Here is a 23,499-nt window from a genome sequence, read left to right on the forward strand (position 1 = left end):
CTTTACCTGCTGTTACCTTCAAGCAACTATAGGTTGACCATGTAGACTCTGACCTAGCCAGCTACAAACTTAGAAAATAGCAATGAGCAAGCAAGTCCCTCATAACTGCTCATTGTGCATGGAATCCAAATCTTGTTTATTAATCATTATAATGGTATTTAAATTCTAGGTGATGATGCCAAAACAATACAATCCCGTCATCGTGTCATCATTCAGTTGCCATCAAATGGAGGGCGAGATTGTCCTGATATGCTGTTTGAGGAGAAGGACTGCGAGACTACTCGCATTTGCAGTAATTACAGGTAAAAATGTTAGAATGTATTATAACCAGGTCAGCCTTACATGTTGCTCAGTTCATACAATTTTTCTTTGACCTCCATGAAAATGTCAAAATTTTACGAGCATTCCAATCTTCCCATTCTCCGGTTGAAAGGGCATCGAGGACAATGAAGGACTTGTTTTTGATTTTGAATCAGTGATGAACTTAGCCAAAGCAGAGAGTGTGTACCAATGCGTGGCAACAGAGGAATGGAAAATTCAGCAAGAATTCCATTTTCTGGTTATTATTAATTCCATCTGTTGGAACTTTGAATTGTACAGATAGAGTAGAATTAGCATAAACTGTATATTGAAATAACCTGCCAACAATCAATAAGGTAGGTGTTGATATATCGATTAACACTAATATAAAAGGAATGTAAGTCCCGGTTATATCTCACTTTGTACTTTCCAAGGAGCAAGTTATCAGGAAATATTCATGAGGAGACTATTGTGAAATGTGTTTCCTAGCTAGGATTTTCATGTTGCAACAAAGCTGTAGTGTGCCAACAAAATGGTTTCTGAGTCAATTTCAAATAAGCTCAATTAGAGACAATTAGCTTGCATTCCCCACCCCCACCCCCACTTTACATAAACATCAAAAAGAAATTGCATGCATGACCATTTACAGTTCCAAGTTACTCGAATAACCAAATATGCATGGTCAGCAAACAAAGATGGCCATCATGAACAAGATTTGGAGATGCCGGTGTTGGACTGGGGTGTACAAAGTTAAAAATCACACAACACCAGGTTATAATCCAACAGGTTTAATTGGAAGCACACTAGCTTTCAGAGCGACGCTCCCTCATCACCTGATGAAGGAGCGTCGCTCCGAAAGCTAGTGTGCTTCCAGTTAAACCTGTTAGACTATAACCTGGTGTTGTGATTTTTAACATCATGAACAAAACTGTGATCATTGCAGTCTGTCCCACTTTCAACAGTCTTTGAGTAAGCATCTTTAAATGACGTACATGCAAGTTGTTGTCTGTCTGGTATTTGCTCAATCCTTGGGTGACGTTCCTTATGTGGGAGTGTCATTGTTGCAATAGGTTCGAGAACAGAGCATGATGCTTGTCTGTCACCTTCTGTGTCTTTTTTGGATTGATGACTTCCTGAGCATACTCTTTTCCACTTTGAGATGAGGCTCACCAGGAAGATATATAAGGCCTGTAAGAATATCATTTGTAATCTTCATGGATCTGATCTACAATAATGACTTTGTGACCCGCAAAACATTTTAGAACTCTTTTGGCATATTTAGGTTACAAATCCAGGGTTTAGTCTCCAAAGTCACAGATTAACAAATTCTTCGTAGCTGTTTGCTTTTTGCCCAGAGAAAATTCAGTTTCAGCTTCATTTCTGACACCAAGTTTCAAGTCCTGTATTTAATGGTTGCCACAAACTAAAATGAAATCTCTAACAGCAGAGGTAGAGGCCACTTGACTGTGGAAAGTCAGCTTGAACACAACGTACAGCTGCATTTTTCCGGACACACTAATCCTTCTGGCACTGTCAGGATTGTGATTCAGTTTCCAGAGTCAGTATTTATCAGAAAATGACTGCAACCTCTTGTTTACATTCCTGCTGCCAAGAAGGGTACGTAACTTGTTGCACTGCTGATCCTTGGACCAAGAGACAGTTGCAGATATCAGCTGAATTTCCAAAAAAACCATCTCTGGATTCATCTGCAGCATCAAACAAAGCATGGGATTAATAATAATTGCCTGATGATCCAAAGTGGAAACTGAAAGTTAAGCACCATGAAGCACTGGGCCATCAACAGCAAGTAAATTATATTTCATCACAATCTGTAACTTTATGACATGACAACACTCTCACTCTCATCAGAGATTGTCAAGCGCAACATAAGACATACCAAAAAGTGAATTGCTAACCTGTTGAAGCTACAACATATGACTGTGAACATGTTAAACAGAGAAATGTACAAGCATAGCCAAATGATATCCAAACAACAGATCAGAACAAAGCCTTATAGTCTGATCACATCCAGTTGTGAAATGGACTAGTAATAGAAGGAGGAAGCTCCTTGAACATCCTCAACATGAACCCGGAATCAATGGGCTGAATCTATGATTCAATGGTGGTGGAGTTCAGCACCTGAATATAAAAAGCAATGCATTTTCTGCCATATTCAGCCAAATGTGTAAAATATGTGCTGTATTTTGGCTTCCTCCACAATCACATATATTAGTTTTGACTAAGTTGATTCACTCAACATGATGTCAAGAAACAGTGGAAGGTACAGGACACAGCAAAAGATCATTGGCCTTGACAACATCCTGACTGGAGTACTGAGCTACAGAACCAGCCACACCTCCAGCACAGCCACTGCACTGATATCTACATGACAAAAAGGGGAACAAATCCAATCCAGCCAATTACTGCCCTCTGGGTCTACTGTCAATCATTAAGAAAGTGATAGAAAATGTTGTTTGACATGGTTATCAAGTAACACTTACTCATCAAAAACTTGCTTACCAAGCAAACATTTGGGTTGCAGTAGAACCATTCCACTCCAGACCTCTTTCCAGCCTTGGTCCAAATATGAACAAGATGTTTAAATTCCTGTGATAATTTGAGAGTCACCATTCTCTGTTCCAATCAGAAGTAATATTGAAATCTATAGGAACTAGTGGAAATTTCTCCAATACCTAGATTCATGTCAACTCGAAGGAAGATTGTTGTGTTAGATAGAAGCAAAACAGCTCAACCCCAAATCATCATTGTGAAGTTTGTAAGTCCAGATACTACTTCAACAGCCTTCATTTTTTCATCTGGTCAGAAATGAGGATGCCCACTGATGATTGCACAGTATTTAGTTCCATTCAGAACTCCTCAGGTCTTAAAATGACCAAACTCCTCAAGCAACACCTGAATAACATTCAGGCTTAGTCTGAAAGGTGCTCTAACATATACACGATACAAATACAAGGCAACAACCATCTCTAACAGTGCAGAATCTTCCCTTGACATTCATCTGCATTACCAGCACTGATTACCCACCATCAATGCCCTGGGGATCACCAACGACCAAAAGCATACCTGATCATCAAATAAATATAGTTGCTACAAGAGGTTGTAATGTCACGGCAGCTGGTGGAATTTAAGTTCTGTGAATTAAAATAGCTGGAATGTAAAGCTAGTCTCAGTAATGATGACCATGAAGCATTGCTGATTGTCGTAAACAGTCATCTAGTTTACTAATGGTCTTTAGGGAAGGAAATCTGCCATCCTTATTTGTCTGGCCAACATGTGTTTCCATAGCAACAGACCCAAACCCCACTGCCCTCTGGAATGGCCTCCCAAGCAACACGGATTAAGAGCAATTAGGGGTTGGCAAGAAAGTCCCAACCTCAAATGTTCATGACCTGTCTATCTGCTGTCTGATCGTTGACTACAGCATAATATCAAATTAATTTCTATCTAATGATCAAGTTAGCCAGCTTGGAAACCTAGAGAGAAACTGTAATGATGCTTGACAATCTATATCTATATATGTTACCACTGCTTCTGGGTTTCTTGTCCACAACTGATCGCTGACTCCCATCCCATCCCTGACTTCCATCTAAATGTGGATGGCAAAGTTAGCTGATACAATGTGATGAAATAGAGTTAATAACATAATTTTGCAATATGTGCAAGAAGGAATAACTTGCTAATCACAAGGTGAAGAGAAACACCACTTTTAAACGGTCCATTGCTGATAATTGTACCACTGTTGGAAAAGTTTTGTGACTACAAGTTCTCCTCAAGTCCCGAGATAGATGACTTCATGTACATGTCACAACTCATTCCAAGGTCAGAACATTATTTGACATCTAATTTTTACCATAGTTTCTGTCTGTAGAACTGAAAAAACTAGCCATCTATCTCTTTTAAATGCTGTTTAAATACTGTCCAACACAGAAGAGACAAATTGCTTCTTTGGTCCCCAGCATAAACTCATGTCATTTGTTTTCATTCTGTTAAAATCATCAGTCCCGCTTCATAAATAAAGCCAAGCTCAGAACTTTTTTGAATTACAGTGTTTGATCAAGTTGAAATCTCTTTTGTTTCATGAATGAGGGATAAGGTGCATTAAACAATGATGCACTAATTTAGGAAATAGTACAAGACAAATCTAATTGGATTCACTATGCCAGGAGCCAGTTTCTGATTATTCAATTTAGATTCCATTGATCTGAGGATGCTCTTAATGTTAATTGACCCAAAACAGACCTTATCATAAAATTTATTTTTACAAATTGTACAAATCTGTGTTCATTTCTCAAATTGTAAATAAATATTACTTTCTTTAGTATGTAATGTTCATAAATAGTAAAACTTTAAGGTTAGTACAGGAACAAAAGGACTTGTAAGTTTAAATAAACAAAGCCTGAAAAGTACTATGATGAGTTGGAAAAGCTTTTAAAAACTTATGTGATCCTGGTGTTTATGAATAGACATAGAATGCAAAAGCAAGGGCATTTATGCTTGGTCTTTATCAATCAGAAATTAGGTCTCAATGGTCGTATAATGTTTCGTCCTGAACATCATATATTAAGGGTGTCAAAGCCATGGAGATAATATGGAAGATATTTGCGAAAAACTGGTAGCAGGGATGAAACATTTCAGTTACATGCAAAGACTAAAGAAGCTGCTAACAAAAGATTAAAATTGAAAGATTGATAGAGCTGTACGATATGAGAAGGGCTTTTATTGGTGTATTCAGGATAAACCTGTTACCACTGGCAGGAGTGCTGGAATTTTGGTGGTTAGAAAATCCAAAATTAAGGCAATTGACAAAAGAACCAGAAAGAAAGTAAGAATTATTTTACACAGCAAATTGCTATGATCTAGGATGGTTGTCTGATACTGCAACTGATCAGTTCTTTTAAACAGATGTGATATGTTGAATTATATTTTTATATACAATTATATCCAATTGTGATCTATAATTCCATTCTTTGGATTTTTATCCATAGAGCGAGGAGATTATTCCAGCATGGCAGGATTCCCTGGGAGTCAGGCTTGGTGACTCCAGCATGGGAGTGGAGAATACCAAGTGCAGAAGGTCTCCCTCTGTGCATTAGCACTGTATTGACTTTTTTTTAAAAAAGAGAATAAAACATTAATCCCCCATGCCTCCCACAGCCCTCACCCCTACACTCTCCTTATGCTCATCCATTACAACCCATGCTAAACAGGCTCCAACTATCCCATAATACTTCAGGATTCTCCTGTTCCTTGGATGCTGCCTGACCTGCTGCGCTTTTCCAGCAACACATTTTCAGCTCTGATCTCCAGCATCTGCAGTCCTCACTTTCTCCCCATAATACTTCATGCCCTCCATGCTAAACTATGCCCTGTGAGTAGCACCTCATAGTACCTTTGCCTCTGTACCTACTCTTTGGCACTTCATACATGTTATGACAACCTATGACCTTCTACTCACCTCAGAAACCTTTGAAGCCCTCCTGCAAACTTGGTGCCAACTCATTCCAACTTTTGCCCCCAATCACCACCATCTGTCCTTAAATCTACCATGCTAACTCTCCCAGTAACCACCATGGGAAGATCTCAGCACCCACACAGAAATGAAATAAAATTCTGCAGGTCTATTTCAGATTTCACTACACTCAAAAAAGGTTGCTTATAAAAGTTGAATTTCTATCTTTACATTTCTTCCATTTACATAACATCTTATAACAACCATCATCTCATTCAGGTGCACAAGTCCTCATGATTACAAGCATTGGAGTACATGGTCACATTTCAAGTAGTTTCGAATTACTTGTAGCTATGAAACTACACTAAGAAAAAGCAGGTACTATGTTGTGATCACGGGTGGTTATGATATAAGTTATGCCGCACTAATCCAATAATGGAATCCTCAGGCTTCTGTGAACTGATCAATTGAAAAGCAAGCTTTAATTTTAACTCTCCAGAAATTGTTTTACAAATATTTAAAAGGCAAGGCAAAATTTTGATAGCTCCCTTTGAGAAGTTCCTTTTGACAATTCCATTTAACATGTCTTTTTGACAAGTGTGGCAGTTGCTTTTGTCATGATCCCAATTGTCAGAATACTGAACACCCCAGATATCGTTATGTTGTGGCTTGCTAGAACATAATCTTTTAAAGAATAGAAATCATAGAAGCACATGTGTAAGAAAACAAGAACCAGCATTTCAGGATTGAATTCAACCATAAATCATACTTACAAACCTGAACAAATCCAAGATTAGACATAATGATTAAATAGGAATTCTGAGCAACTAAGATAATAATTATAAATCATATACATTACATATATAGCTGAGACTCTAATATTCAGAATTAACAAGGTAGCTAGAAGTTGAGACAAACTGTGGTTGTGCACTTTAAAGACTGCATTTGAGTTGGATAGACTGGGCAGAATGCATCCCTTACATTTTTACAGTTTATGCAAAGAAATACCTTGGCAGGAAAGGACTAACCCTACTGGGCGTAAACTTTCAGGAAGAAGACTCTCCTTCCAAGTACAAGCCTTGTTTACACTGTCTGACCTGTAAGCACATATTTTTTTCTTGATTTTGCAAAGCGAGATTGTGCTCATGAGCATAATTCCAGCAGACAGGAGTTCAAATGAGTTCTCATAGCATGTAAATCAATACAACAGTGGCTCCCAACCAGGAAGGTTGGGATTTCTGACACTCCAGTGAGCCTAAAACCAAACCTTAACCCAATTTTGGGAATCAGAATTTTGGCTTCCTGTTTCTGATCTCCATCTTAGACTCTGAAAGCAGCATGACCTCTTTTTTGAAGTACAGTGTAGTAGACATCCCAGTGCCTAAATTACATTTATCCCAGTTTGTACTGTGAAGCTTTTGGGCATTTCTGCCTTGTTCACCATGATAGAAAAGCTTGCGAGCGTGGTGCTGGAAAAGCTCAGCAGATCAGGCAGCATCCAAGGAGCAGAAAAATCGACATTATAGGCAAAAGCCCTTCATCAGTAATGCCAGTCTTTCCTGATGAAGGGTTTTTGCCCGAAACATCGATTTTCCTGCTCCTGGGATGCTGCCTGACCTGCTGTGCTTTTCCAGCACCACGCTCTCGACTCTAACCCCCAGCATCTGCAGTCCTCACTTTCGCCCATGATAGAAAGGCTTTCTGTCATAGTGAAAATCCAGGTCAATAATTCTCGAATCCTCATTTTGATGGACATTGTGAGAGTTGGACCAAGGTATGTTTATAAAATCTGCAGATTAATGATAGTAAAGTTCTTTGGAACCACAGTTTTTGAAAATAGGTTATTAAGGAAGCAGCTTCCAAAGCAAAGGTGACCCAGACTATTGAATGAGAATGTTCTGTAAAACAAAAAATTGGTTGATTGAAAGTCTTTTGTTTATAGTTGTACACAGCAATTGTGTAAGGCTGTAATATTGTGAGGGAAAATTTTTGTGGGGGCAAATCTCTGGTATAGATTTTAGTTGTTTTTCCAAACAACCTATACAGACATAATACACACCTCTAGAAGTAAAGACATTACCACTACACCACAAGAACTCTCCTGATATAGGTTTTCTTTGTTTTCTTATACCCAGTATTGGGTTTTGATATTTTCTGATCAAGCTGTAAAGAGATAATTTTACACTGAGGACTCTGGCTCAGAAGTGGGGACACTATCATTGTGCCACAAAACCTCTCAATCTGGTATCGATTTTAACTTGGTACAATAATATAAATTAGCTGATAATGAATTGGAATCCTCTAATACAGCTCTTTTGAGATGCCTTCAGTCAAACCTAGAATGTGTAAAGCAAGATTGCCAATTCAGTATTTTGCATTCTGCATATTTGACACAGTCACAACCTAGCCCAGCATGCAATACTAACATATAAGATTCTGAAGTTTGTATCTTAATTCAATAATCACACCAACAGCATTCTTAAAATAATGCACCAACATACATATCACACTCACCACTCACATAACAAAGTGGGAGTAGGTGTGGGGGAGGGGGGGGGGGGGAAGATTTAATTCCCATTGGCATTTTGACAAATTCCCTGGAAAGGTCAGAATTGATGTAATCCTTATCAGCATGCCACAGTATTATTTCCTGTATGGCTTGCACTTAGGAAGTGAGTTATAATTGAGGGAAAGTGGAACGAGACCAATGTTCTTAAGAAACTGATATCTTCATTCCATTAGGAAACAGACTATAATCATATGAGGTAATCTTTTCCTATTATTAGAGTGAAATTTGTCCATATTGACTCAAAATTAATACGAAAGTAAATTAATTTTGTATGAAAGCAATATTAACACTTTGCCAAATGGCATGGAGCACTGCAAGTCAGTGTTTATAAACAGCAAAATAATATTCAGGAATAATCTTCTGCCTTAGGTTTGCATTCCGAACGTGAGGACATTTGTCATCATCATCAATCCCTTAAAAGAAGGGTAATGTCTGCAGGCATCATGATTTGTGCGTCATTAGGTGACTCAGCAGGCCAATCCTGGAGCCGAAGTTCCTTGGGCAGAGGCCAAATGTTGCTCGGAGGATGGCACATGGGAAGGGCTCTGCTTTCTCTCTTTCCCACCTGTCAGCTCTCTGCATCAGAGTTCAAACTGTTAGTGCCTGACTGTGTTGTGGCTTGTTGACTGAAGCACTATTGCACACTGGTTTGGTGTAATTACCTCCCAGGGCCTATTGTCAATTTATCTGACTTTCAATTAGACCTTTGGAGAGTTCCTAAATATCCCTTGTCCTTGTTATTGGGAACATCCTTAAGATTGAATTTGCCCTCGGAAGAAGCTGAATATTTCACTTATCCATAGTGTCCGGTTCAATGGAGTTGGCTTTGAATGATCATAGCTGAAAATGTGTTGCTGGAAAAGCGCAGCAGGTCAGGCAGCATCCAAGGAGCAGGAGAATCGACGTTTTGGGCATGAGCCCTTCTTCAGCCCTCCTGAAGAAGGGCTCATGCCCGAAACGTCGATTCTCCTGGTCCTTGGATGCTGCCTGACCTGCTGCGCTTTTCCAGCAACACATTTTCAGTTCTGATCTCCAGCATCTGCAGTCCTCACTTTCTCCTTTGAATGATCATAACTGTAATAATAGAGAAATTGCCTTGGCATGGACATTGGGAAACTTCTGCCTAACTTCCTACCTAAGCTTGCATACTCTGCAGAGACTTCACTGATGGAAATTCTCCAGCACCTGGAAATTTCCTTGTCGGCAATCCACGCTTCACTGCCACACATTGCTGCAGATCAAAACCTTGACCCAGCCTTGCAGATCCCTATTTCAATCATTGAGCAGATCTTGTCATTAGTGTACCCTTCATGGTGGCAAGTGTTGTGGAAATTATGGATATCATATCAAAGATATGGGAAAAAAACACAATTTTTTTTCTTTTATACCAACATTAAAAATATAATGGTTCATTCCTTCTGATAGGTGGAAAACACACAAATGGCACCGGTGTCAGTTGGTACCTTGGAATGTCCGTCAAGACAGCCCTGGAGCACATGAAACCTGTGGTCCAGGACTTCAAACTAGAGGTTAGTTTCATTCTCTATGACCTTCTTGTCACATTTTAAATGTATTAAGCTGCTGTTTCCCTGTATTGTATTCCTTATTTCAATGCAATTTTCCCAAAATTAGCCAAATCAATGCAAAAGATCAAGGAGTTTTAGTGCAAATTATCTTTATTGCATACCTGATCAAGTGTACCCTAGAACTCTGTGGGAAGCTAGGGAAGTGATCGCTGGGCCTCTTACTGAGATGTTTGTATCATCGATAGTCACAGGTGAGGTGTCGGAAGGCTGGAGGTTGGCTAACGTGGTGTCACTGTTTAAGAAGGGGGGGGTAAGGATAAGCCAGGGAACTATAGACCAGTGAGCCTGACCTCGGTGGGGGACAAGTTTTTGGAGGGAATCCTGAGGGACAGGATGTACATGTATTTGGAAAGGCAAGGACTGATTAGGTATAGTCAACATGGCTTTGGGCATGGGAAATCATGTCTCACAAACTTGACTGAGTTTTTTGAAGAAGTAACAAAGAAGATTGATGAGGGCGAGTGGTCGATGTATTCTACATGGACTTCAGCAAGGCGTTAAACAAGGTTCCCCATGGGAGACTGATTAGCAAGGTTAGGTCTCACGGAATTCAGGGAGAACTAGTCATTTGCATACAGAACTGGCTCAAAGGTAGAAGACAAAGGGTGATGGTGGAGGGTTGTTTTTCAGACTGGAGGCCTGTGACCAGTGGAGTGCCACAAGGATCAGTGCTGGGTCCACTACTTCTCATCATTTATATAAATGATTTGGATGTGAGCGTAAGAGGTATAGTTAGTAAGTTTGCACATGATACCAAAGGTAGAGGTGTAGTGGACAGTGAAAAAGGTTACCTCAGATTACAACAGGATCGTGATCAGATGAGCCATTGGGCTGAGAATTGGCAGATGGAGTTTAATTTAGTTAAATGAGGTGCTGCATTTTGGGAAAGCAAATCTTCACAGGATTTATACACTTAATGGTAAGGTCCTAGGGAGTGTTGCTGAACAAAGAGACCTTGGAGTGCAGGTTCATAGCTCCTTGAAGGTTGAGTCGCAGGTAGATAGGATAATGAAGAAGGCATTTGGTATGCTTTCCTTTATTGGTCAGGGTATTGAGTACAGGAGCTGGGAGGTCATGTTGCGACTATACAGGACATTGGTTAGGCCACTGTTGGAATTTTGTGTGCAATTCTGGTATCTTTCCTATCAGAAAGATGTTGTGAAACTTGAAAGTGTTCAGAAAACATTTTCAAGGATTTCGTTAGTGTTGGAGCATTTGAGTTATAGGGAGAGGCTTAATAGGATGGGGCTGTTTTACCTGGAGTGCTGGAAGCTGAGAGGTGACCTTATACAGGTTTATAAAGTCATGAGGGGCATGGATAGGGTAAATATACAAAATCCTTTCCCTGGAGTTGGGGAGTCCAGAACTAGAGAGCATAGGCTTAGGGTGAGAAGGGAAAGATATAAAAAGAACCTAAGGGACAACTTTTTCACTCAGAGGATGATACGTGTATGGAATGAGCTGCTGGAGGAAATGGTGGAGGCTGGTACAATTGCAACATTTAAAAGGCATCTGGATGGGTAAATGTATAGGAAGGGTTTGGAGGGATATGGGCCGGGTGCTGGCAGGTGGGGCTAGATTGGGTTGGGATATCTGGTCGGCATGGACGGGTTGGAGCGACGGGACTGTTTCCATGCTGTACATCTCTATGACTCTATATTAATTTTCCATGATTTTTTTGCACTAATTTTAAAAAACAATCTAGCTGGCAATTACTGCCATGCACAAACTTGGCCGTACCCCATAAATGAATTCACCAACATTGTGAGTTTCTGCTCATTGTACCAGTTTGCAGGCCTTCAAGGAGGCTCTTCAAACCAAACTGTTTTCATGGCTTGGAAACTAAAAGTGACATTTAGAACATGACTATGCAACACCAACATAAATGGTAAAAGGTTTGGCTTTTTAAAGTCATTTTCAGTAATTCAGATCATAAACTTGAGAGAGAAGATGGCCTTCCTGATTCCCCCAATTAGACAGCGGTGTGCCAGGTTTGGGGTTAACATTCCAGCCCTGTTGTTAATTAAGATTTCCCCCCCATGATCAATCAGGAACCAATTCAAGGCCTCTTTTGTTGCCACAGGAATTCTACCAGCAGCAAGTAGGACCTCTTGCCCCATGAGGAGGCTTCCAAGCAAAACCTATCTTGTAGTTCAGGGATGTCCTCTATTCGTGCATGAAGGTTTCCATGAAGGACACAATCTTCCACACCCACATTTTCCTCAGATAGCAAAGCTTCTGAATTCAGCATCCAACCAGATTATCAGTTATTTCCAAAGCAGAAATTCTTGGCCATCGAATATACATTGAGCCTTCTGACATTTTTTTCGTTCATTCACGGGATGAGGGCATCACTGGTCAAGTCAGTATTTATTGTCCAGAGGACAGTTAAAAGTCAACCATATTGTCATAGGTATGGAGTCACATCTAGGCCAGACTAGGTAAGGCTAGCAGTTTCCTTTCCTAAAGGACATTAGTGAGCCAAATGGGTTTTTCCAACAATTGGCAAAGGATTCATCATTAGAGTCTTACTTCCAGATCTCACTGAGTTCAAATTACACTATCTGCCATAGCAGGATTTGAATCTGGCTCCCCGGACCATTACCTGAGTCTCTAGATTAACAGTCCAGCGAGAATTTCACTAGGCCATTGCTTCTCCTGACCACATTTACCGGGCGGCACGGTGGCACAGTGGTTAGCACTGCTGCCTCACAGCGCCTGAGACCCGGGTTCAATTCCCGCCTCAGGCGACTGACTGTGTGGAGTTTGCACATTCTCTCCGTGTCTGCGTGGGGTTTCCTCCGGGTGCTCCGGTTTCCTCCCACAGTCCAAAGATGTGCAGGTTAGGTGAATTGGCCATGCTAAATTGCCCGTAGTGTTAGGTAAAGGGGTAAATGTAGGGGTATGGGTGGGTTGCGCTTCGGCGGGTCGGTGTGGACCTGTTGGGCCGAAGGGCCTGTTTCCACACTGTAATCTAATCTAATCTAAAAAAAATTAGTCTACATCTTAATTGTGTGAATCTGTGAATCCATGAAGGCTTAATAATTCTGTTTGCTCAATTGAGAGAAAACTAAATTCTCCCAAGGTTTTAAATTGTTACGTCAGACTATGGAATGTATCAAGAAATTTGGGACGTGGTGCAAAAGTTTTTTATTTACTTAGTATAACGAAGCTATGGATAAATCAGTTTAATAAGGCAGTTGAGTCATTATTCAGAGGTGCATTTCCTGTATATTTAATTGGATTATATAAGTTGTCATATTTTGCAAAATATGTGAAGAACAGATTGCTACTGGCAAATTCTGGCAATACTATTCATGTTTCATTTGAATATAAATGTTGCTTCTTTAAGTGTATTTAAGACAATAGTGAAACTTGCCAATTTATTGAAATCATTGCCGTGCATCATAGAAACAAGGCTTCAGCCCACCAGATTGTGTACACTTTAATATTTCTGATCTTCTTATCTGCTAACTATATTAAATATTAAAACTTCAGCAGAATATTACATTCTTAGACCATCTGAGGTAATAATTTAAATCGAACCAAGATTTACCCAAGAATATACCCAAGAAATATACCCAAGAAAATTGTAAGGTAAAAACAATGACTGCAGATGCTGGAAACCAGATTCTGGATTAGTGGTGCTGGAAGAGCACAGCAGTTCAGGCAGCATCCAAGGAGCTTCGAAATCGATGTTTCGGGCAAAAGCCCTCCATAAGGAATAAAAGAACATTGTAGTTTGCAAACCTTTTAAGCATTTGGGTTATTTTATGTTTTATGATGTTTGATGACTACATAAATTATTGTGTGGTATAAATTTACAAACTGTATGTGGCTATCTAGAAATTACAGTAAATATGATGCAAACGTGTATTTTTATGCCAAACATATGTACTAAAGCTCCATTTGTCTACAACCACCCAGTAGGTGACAAAAGTGAAATGTGATTTTCAGGGCTAGTTTTAAAAGGAGCTGGATGTTGCTGCTGTGTCCTAATGAGTATAATGCTATACTAAGCAAATGCTATACTAAGCAGATGTTATACATCCTCAGTGTCACCATCACTCTATAATGCAATAAATGTTCTCTGCTGTATTTTATCACCAACTTCAGGATCTCAAAACTCTGCCAAAAATAAAATGTCAGGTTCCAGGCCCACACCTGCCAGCAGCAGGACTGGCCATGGTGATGTTACCATAGATGGCATCCTAACTGGTCCACTCTGGATTACTGTGCAGTTAAGTAGAATGGATGAGCTCTGAGGTTTCAGCAGCCCCACAGAGAGAGGTCAATACTATTGAGGCAGGTGGGAGTCCTTAGCATACTTCAAAGCAAGTAAATTAGAAATGAAAAACTCAAGGGGTGCAGGGTGGAGAGAAATTCCCTTTGGTGAGGAAGTTGCTCAGACAGAAGGGGTAGTCTTTCATGCTGGCAGTTTAATAGGGCTGTTAAGTATGCAAATTGATGCCTGCCTCCTGAGAACAGGAAACCTACTGATCTTGTAGGCTGTTGCTGGAAAACTTCCAAAGTAACAGAACTAAACCAGAGTATAATCCTGACACAGCTCCTCCAGCACCCATTTTTTCACACCTTATCCCACTTCCAGCGTGTCAGAGGAGTTGGTGAAGGAGGAAGAAGGGGAAGAGGTATCAAGCAATAAAATTCTGCCCTAAGTTGTTAATAAAATCCTTCATTACTTCTGCAAAAATCCAAGAAGTCTCCTCTAGCTTAATATTCTCGAAATTGAAGCCATCTTTGTTTCTGTAAATATCTGTGCACCCCTGACATTCAGTCCATTCATCTTTCTAATTATCACCTAATTGAGGCAGAAACTCAATGTATTTCTCGACCCTGGGCTAAGCTTTCATGCTGTCGTGTATTCTGGCTGCTTCTTTTTATGTTGTAATGTTTGTAAGATTCCAGAACTAGCGACCCAGGATCATGAGTTCAAATTCAATCAATCAATGTTGTGAAATCAATGCATTTTTGAGAATATAACCTGTCACCCCATCTAGTCAGACCAACACAGTAATTTCAGTGCATATCATATGGTTGACTCTTAAAGCTCTCTGAAATACCTGACAAATAATCAATTGTCAAGGCCAAAACAAATGAATAATAAATCTGGTCTTAGTACAAGTCATCTTAAAAAATAATTTAAAGCAACATTATTGTTTGAATTTTCATTTCCCTGCCACTACTGGATTTTATCAATTCTGGGTATAACTTCTCTCAGTTTACCAAGCATATGATGAGAATTAACTGCCATTATTGCTTGCTTCTTCTAAAGCAGTCCATCATAGTTGAGGATGACCTGATCCAGAATGAAAATGGTTTCCCAGCTGACTGAAGAGTCTAATGTACAACCTACACTCTCTGTCAGATATGGGACAGATGGTGGTATGGGGAATGGGTGAGCAGGATGCCTGGATAGTCATGCTGTCCGTTGCCAAGACTTCAACTTTCCATTGGTGTTGAGACTCAAGATGTATCGATCCTTCCCAAATGCCTTTCCTCCTCTTTGAGAAGTCCTACACCATGGTTTCCCAGGTGTCAATGAGGCTGGTGTGCTTTTTAAAAGAAGCGTTGAGAGTATCCTTTGAAGTGTTTACTCTGGGAGTAAGAGTAGAGTTGAGGAGCCAACAGGAGCACATGCATGAACGATCAGATGTCCTCTTTCTTGGCTGTCATGATTCTCATTGCTATTAATACCAGTGACCTTTGCTGAACAGTATATATATGTCCACACCAGAATTCAGGAAAGGATTGGATTGACAAACTATGGCCTCATGGTTGCATAGCTTGTTGTCTACTGTTAAAGAGAACTCATGAAAGTTAGTAAGATTTTGGAGAGTAATCAGTATCATGAAATATTAACACAGCAGGAGTAAAGGGAAGAAGGAAGAAAATCAGAATGAAAAATGTAAAAAATGTGGCAAACAAGACTGATGTGGGTAATCTTGTTTAAGAATATTGACATAAAATCAAGTTTTCCCAAAGGAAATCTGGAGCAAACACAATCATCTGGAAGTTTTTGTTCATTGTAAGGATTTGATCTGACGCAAAGGCACAATATTTTCAGTGCTTCCCTTATGCTGTAAACAACAGGTTGCTCATGTCACTGTTTGCATGAGAGAGTCTATGCTATGAATATGTCGCCCAAGAAAACTTCCTGCCTGTTAAGTAGCCCGTAGAGATGAACTTTTACCACCCAGCTTCCTGTTTCCTGCCCTGTGAAGCTTTTTGGTTCTCACAAATCCACATTTCATAACCACTGCTTTAAAATAAATATCATTACGAGTTTTGTCAGAGGAAAATTGCTTCTCAATCATTTAGTCTGATTCTGATCGCTTGTGTCATAGCTTAAAGGTACATATGTCAAAATTTTAAAACCAAAATTGAATTGTAAAGGAAAAGTTGTTCCTTTCCTTCAATATTTATATAATGATGTCAACTCTCAAATGAAACTTACAATTAAAAAAATCAGCATTAGGACTGCCTCAATTTAAGTTTAGAGCCACATTACTATAGCAGAGAGACAGACCTTCAGCCCAACCAGTCCACACCGACCATGTGTCCAAACTAAACCAATCACATCTGCCTGTGCTTGGCCCATCTCCCTCCAAATGTTTCCTATTCACGAACTTATCCAATTTTTTTTAAAAATATAACAATACCTGTATCCACCACTTCCTCTGGCATTTCATTCCACAATTGAGCCACTGTGTAAAACATTTGCCCCTCCTGTCCTTTTTAAGTTTTTCTCCTCTCACCTAGTTTTGAATTTCCCCCACGCTAGGGAAAAGACCCTTGCTTATCTATGCTCCTCGTGATTTTATAAACCTCAATAAGTTTACCCCTCAAACTCCTGTGCTTCAGTGAAAAAAGTCCCTGTCTTTCCTTTCTATTTTTATATCGCAAACCCTGCATTCCCAGCAACATCCTGGTAAATCGTTTCTGAACCATCTCCAGTTTAATAATATCCTTCCTATAACAGTGTGGCTAGAACAGATATAATATTCCAGAAGAGACCTCATCCTGTATAAGCTCAACAAGATGTCCCAGCTCCTATACGGAAAACGTTCTATGATACCATATTCATTATCTATCTTCCAGAATTAAATTCTATGATCCGTGTTCATTATTTATCTTCCAGAAATAAATTCTATGATAGCAGCAGCTGAAATTTATCGATAATATCTATTTTGAAATTATATTTAAGCTGCTCCAAAAAAAAGCCTTCACAAAAAGCATTATGAAAGTTGCAGTCCTCCTCCAATTGTTAATCTTACTCAGGAGAAAAACAAAGACTTCAATAAAAATGAAAATCAGGAGAAATTTATAACGGGTGGCTGATTCACTAGGACCATTTAACCTGTCATCAAAAGGCAAAATTAACTCCACTTTCATTATCTTTGTTCCCTTTTCCCTCAGCTGATTTGCATTCGTTCCTCACTCACCTCGAGTTATGTCTTGCTAGCAATCTTTCTATCATCCCACATTAGTGCCATTATTGCCCCATTAACCTGCTGAACCGGAAAAATCAAATTGGTCTTGAATACCCATTTTCAATCCCTCATAAGGTGGTCTAATATTATTAAAATATTATTAAAACCAGTACACTCAATCATCCATATGGACCTAGCAGTGTCAAAAATCCACATTAATTTGACATTTGTAATTGTATGTGACTTCTGTCGAGAATATGGCAAAGTGTTTTTTCCTAATCAGAAAGTCTGGTTGTTAATTTTATTCACTCTCTCTTACAAGATCACTATTAAGTAGACTTGTGTCTCCATGCAGTGACTGTTAATTACCTCTAAGTGACACTATGAAATTTCTTTCATTGCTTATGGCATGCTAATTTTTGTCTCCCTTCCTTCAAAAGAAGTTACATTTTTGAATTTAAAGTCTTGTAGTATTGGTAATTTTCTCTTATAATTCAAACCTGCTTAACATTTCCACGTGGTTTTAAATAACTTCTCTCGCACTGGTCAGCCTTTCCTTCTCTTCAGCTTTCCTGCTGTGCCTTTTCATTACATCTCCAGCTTACTCTCATTCCAAACTCTTTTAAGAATACTGGGAGGCTCTCATTTTGGTCCTGTTCTACTTCAGTCCTATTCCAATACCTGACTTTCACATAACAAAGATAATTCAGAGAATTGCCAGGGAAATTCCAATATAAATAGTGGTTATGATATTTCAATGCATTCTAATACTTTGCAAATAATTCATATCAATTCCTTTAACTGTAGGCCATGAGCTTCCCTGATTTACCCTCATGGACTACCCCTTTTGCATTTTGTTATATACACACTTCTCAGTACAAGTATGTCCGTTCTGATGCTGCTGACCAGGCTATAATTGATACTGCATGTGATTACTGAATAGCACATTACAAAAGCCACCATATAACCTCTATAGCCACTTTTCTGATAGCTTATTCCAATTGCTTTTCCACAATGGCTTGGCTTTTGAAATTAACAAGTTTGCTATTATTTGCATATTTTAGAATCCTTACAGTGTGGAAATATTTGGTCCAACAAGTCCACACTGACTCACTGAAGACCATCCCTCTCAGACTCACCACCCCCCATACTCTATCCCTAACTCTGCATTTCCCATGGCTAATCCAGCCAACCTATACCTCCCTGGACACTATTGGCAATTTAGCGTGGTCAATCTATTTAACCTACACAATTTTGAACTGTGGGAAGAAACCAGAACACCCGATGAGACCGATACAGACACAGAGAGAATGTGCAAACTCCACGCAGACAGTCACCCAAGGATAGAATTGAGTCTGGGTCCCTGGTCCTGTGAGGCAGCAATGCTAACTGCTGAGCCACTGTGCACCCCCCCTTGTATTCATCTAAATCTTCTTGAGCCAATTAAAATTTCATATAAACACTATCAGACCAGAAGACATAGGAACAGAAAATAGGCCATTCAGCCCTTCGAGTCTGCCCTACCATTAATCATGGCTGATATGTTTCTCAACCTCATTCTCCCACTTTATCCCTGTAACCCTTGATCCCCTTTACAATCAAGAACCGATCTATCTCAGTCATAAATATACTCAATGACCTGGCCTCCACAGCCTTCTGTGGCAATGAATTCCATAGACTTACCACTCTCTGGCTGAAGAAGTTTCACCCTATCTCCATTCTAAAAGGTCTTCCCTTTACTCTAAAGCTGTGCCCTTGGGTCCGAATCTCTCCTACCAATCTTCCCAACATTCACTCTGTCCAGGCCATTCAATATTCTGTATGTTTCTATTTGATCCCTGTCATCCTTCTAAACTCCATGGAGTATTGACCCAGAGACCTTAAACATTCCTTATACGTCTAGCTTTTCATTCCTGGGACCATTCTCATGAACCTCCTCTGAACACGCTCCAGAGCCCGTACATCCTTCCTGAGATATGAGGCCCAAAACTGCGCACAATACTCCAAATGTGGCCTGACCAGAGTCTTATAAAGCCTCAGAAATACATCCCTGCTTTTATATTCAAATCCTCTCAAAATAAATACCATTATTGCATTGGCCTTCCTAACGACTAACTCAACCTGCAAGTTTTCCATGAGAGAATCGTAGATTAGAACTCCCAAGTCTCTTTGCACTCCAGACTTCTGCATTTTCTCTCCATTTAGAAAATAGTCCATGCCTCTATTCTTTCTACCAAAGTGCATGACCTGAGACTTTCCCACATTGTACTCCATCTGTCACTTCTTTGCCCACTTTCCTAACCTGTCCAAATCCTTCTGTAGCCTCCCCACCTCCTCAATTCTACCTGTCCCTTGACCTATCTTTGTATCATCTGCAAAATTATCCAGAGTGCCCTCAGTTCCTTCATCTGGATCATTAATATATAAAGTGAAAAGTTGTGGTCCCAACACTGAGCCTTGTGAAAGACCACTTGTCCCCGGCTGCCATCCTGAGAAGGACCCTTTTATCCCCACTCTCTGCTTTCTGCCATACCACCAAGCTTCGATCCATGCTAGAACCTTGCCTCTAACACCTTATCTTACTTAGTAGCCTCCTGTGTGACACCTTGTCAGAGGCCTTCTTGCAGCCCAGGCAGATAACATCCATTGGTTCTCCTTGGTCTAACCCACTCGTTACTTGCTCAAAGAAATCTAACAGATTTGTCAGGCATGACCTCCCCTTGTTAAAACCATGCTGAATTTGTCTTATTTTATCATATACTTCCAAGTCTTCAGAAATCTCAACCTTCACCATGGATTCCAGGATCTTACCCACAACCGAGATTAGGTTAATCAGTCTGTAATTTTCTGGTTTTTGCCTTACTCCTGTTTTAAACAGGGGTGTCAAGTTAGGGATTTTTCAGTCCTCTGGTAACCTCCCTAGCCATTCCTGAAAGATTGCCACTAATGCCTTCGCTATCTCTTCACCTATCTCCCTTCGAACTCTAGGGTGTAGTCCATCTGGTCCAGGTAATTTATCCACCTTCAGACCATTCAGTTTTTCTAGCGTCTTCTTCTTGGTATTGGCCACCATAGTCTGCTCTGCCTGCTCACTCTCTTGAATTTTTGGGGTATTACTCGTGTCTTCCACCATGAAGACTAACGCAAAGTAATTAGTCAGTGTCTCAGCCATTTCCTTGTTCCTCACTACTATCTTTCCAGTGTCAATTTCCAGTGGCTCAATGTTCACTTTGCCCTTTCTTTTGCCCTTTCTATATCTAAAGAAACTCTTACAGTCTTCCTTTATATTACTGGCGACCTTACCCTCATATTTAATCTTCTCCCTTCTTAATTTTTTTTTGTTGCCTTCTGTTGGTCTTTGTAAGCTTCCCAATCCACTAGTTTCTCACTGCCCTTCGCCACATTCTATGCTTTATCTTTTGCTTTTATGCTGTCCCTGACTTTCCTAGTCAGCCATGGTTACCTCATTCTCCCTGTACATGCTACTATTTCCTTGGGATGAATCTCTGCCTTGTCTCCTAAATTACTGCCAGAAACCCCTGCCATTGCTGTTCCATTGTGTTTCCTGCTAGGCTCCTCTCCCAGTCAGTTGTGATACCATTACCACTGATTCTATTTTCTCCTTCTTAAATTGCAGAGTAAATTCAATCATATTATGATCACTGTTTCCTAAGGGTTCCTTCACCTTAAGCTCCCTGATCAAGTCTGCCAATAAACTGTGGCTAGGATTTCCTTAGTTCCTAGAGACAGACAAGGAGACAGGAGGAATGTTAAAATGATAGCAAAAGGCATGAGAAGGAAACCTAACTTCTCCAACTGCCGTGGTGTTTATGTCGGAATGGCAATTGTGTTGTTCCTTGTTGAAGGAAGGCAGAGTTCAAGTAATTAATTAGCCAGTATTGGTTAAACTTCCCTCCCTTTGGCATTTTACCAGCATCCCGTGCCTCCCCCGTGTGTGGTGAGACTGCCTGTTTGATCAGGGTTCCTCCCATCGGAGATTTCTAAGAGATCATTGAGTATTTTCAGATTAATTGCTCTTTGATTTCTACAGGCATTTACTGAGTTAATACACTACATGAAGGCTTGTATTGCTACTCAAAGTGGTTCATGTTTACAGGGCAGTAGCAGACATGTGCTCAAAACCATGGTTTCCAATTCAGTGCTCTGCTCAGACCATGTGATCTCTGTCAAGGGTGAAGTAGTTTATATGCCTCCTTGGCCTCCATCATGATAGAGAGAGGGTCAATGGAGGTAACACAGATGAAGACAGGCTGCTCAAAGAAGGAAGAGGAAGGGGAGGAGTGTACTTATCAATATCTTCAATAGGCATTTTTCCAACATCACCCTTGATGAGAAACAGTATGGACAATGTTTCAGCTTCTCTAAGGACTTGCTCAATGAAATCTGCCACTGGTTATAAATCGAACTGCACCCTCACAATAGGCTGAGGTAATCATTGCTAGTAAAGGATATTCATTTCTTTGTGAGTGGATCCTACCAGGTTTTAGCAAGCGGCCTCTTTAACATCTCTCACTACATCATCCGCCATTATGCGGGAACTGCTTAACGTTCAGTATGCAGAGAGAGGAGGATACATGGATTTCATATTTTTCAGAGAGAAGCAGGCAGCTTTGCCAGAATATTAGGTTTCCCTGTGGTGTCGGATACTATTGACTACACACATGTGGCTTCGCCGGGTCTGCACATAAATTCAGGGATTTACTGTATTCGCAAATGTTACCATTCCCTCAATGTCCAGCTAGTTTTGTGACCAAACTCAGTATGTCATGTCAGTCAGTAGCAAATCAGTCTATCTTAAATGGTGGAGAAATAATAACTTGGGATAGTCATCTGAGAAAGTTGAGTTGCTGGAAGCTTTTGAAGAAGTACCAGAAAGAGTTGATGAGGGTATTGATGATACTATTGATTTATTCTGTGTGATCATTCTGAAAGTACTTGATTTAGTGCCACTCAACAACTTGTGAAAAAATGTATGGTTCATGGAATAAAAGGAACAGTAGTAACATGGATACAAAATTGAAAGTAGAGTCACAGGGAGATAGGATAGTGAAGAAGGTGTTTAGTATGCTTGCGTTTATTGGTCAGTGCATTGAGTATAGGAGTTGGGAGGTCATGTTGCAGCTGCACAGGACATTGGTTAGGCCACTGTTGGAATATTGTGTGCAATTCTGGCCTCCCTGCTATAGGAAGGATGTTGTGAAACTTGAAAAGGTTCAGAAAAGATTTACAAGGATGTTGCCAGAGTTGGAGGATTTGAGCTACAGGGAGAGGCTGAATAGACTGGAACTATTTTCCCTGGAGCGTTAGAGGCTGAGAGGTGACCTTGTAGAGGTTTATAAAATCATGAGGAGCATGGATAGGATAACTAGGCAAGGTCTTTTCCCTGGGGTGGGAGAGTCCAAAACTAGAGGGCATAGGTTTAAGGTGAGAAGGGAAAGTTTTAAAAGGGATGTAAGGGCAGCTTTTTCAAGCAGAGGGTGGTATGTGAATGGAATGAGCTGCCAGAGGAAGTGGTGGAGGCTGGTACAATTACAACATCTAAAAGGCATCTGGGTGGATATATGAATAGGAAGGTTTAGAGGAATATGGGCCAAATGCTGGCAAATAGGGCTAGATTTGTTTAGGATATCTGGGTTGCATGGACTAGTTGGACCGAAGGATCTGTTTCCATGCTGTACATCTCTGTGACTCCAGGAGGTGATGCATTTTTGTAAGAAGAGTATGGACATGTAATAAAAAAAGGTACACTACTTAAGGTGGTGAGATCTATATCTAAATGTGCATAGATTACTGAAAGTGGAAAGAGAGGTGGAGAGATCAGTTAATAGAGTAGGTAGAATCTGGGGCTTTATTCATAGATGTATAGAATACAAGAGCAAGGACATTATGCTGATCTTACACATAATACTTACAATGCATCAACTGGAGTATTATGTACAGATCTGGCTAATACACATAGAGAAGATGTAAAAATGTTGCAGTGTGTGCAGAAGCAATGTACAAAAAGGATTCCTGGCTTGAGGGACTTCCATTATGAAAATAGAATGGGGAAGTTGAGAGTGTTCTTTGAGTCATAGAGGTGTACAACATGGAAACAGGCCC

General features: G+C 40.1%; 1 protein-coding gene across 2 annotated transcripts in view; it reads left to right on the top strand.

The window, feature by feature from the left end:
• LOC122549803 (thrombospondin type-1 domain-containing protein 7A-like) overlaps positions 1-23,499 on the top strand; it is a 589,911-nt gene that overhangs the window by 483,506 nt on the left and 82,906 nt on the right. For both annotated transcript variants that reach the window (XM_043689852.1, XM_043689854.1), the window contains 2 exons: positions 170-302; positions 9,765-9,868. In XM_043689852.1, the coding sequence (XP_043545787.1) occupies positions 170-302; positions 9,765-9,868 (237 nt within the window). The remainder of the gene's footprint in view (positions 1-169; positions 303-9,764; positions 9,869-23,499) is intronic.

Source organism: Chiloscyllium plagiosum, chromosome 5 (genome assembly GCF_004010195.1).
Source record: "Chiloscyllium plagiosum isolate BGI_BamShark_2017 chromosome 5, ASM401019v2, whole genome shotgun sequence".
NCBI classification, from domain to species: Eukaryota; Metazoa; Chordata; class Chondrichthyes; order Orectolobiformes; family Hemiscylliidae; genus Chiloscyllium; species Chiloscyllium plagiosum.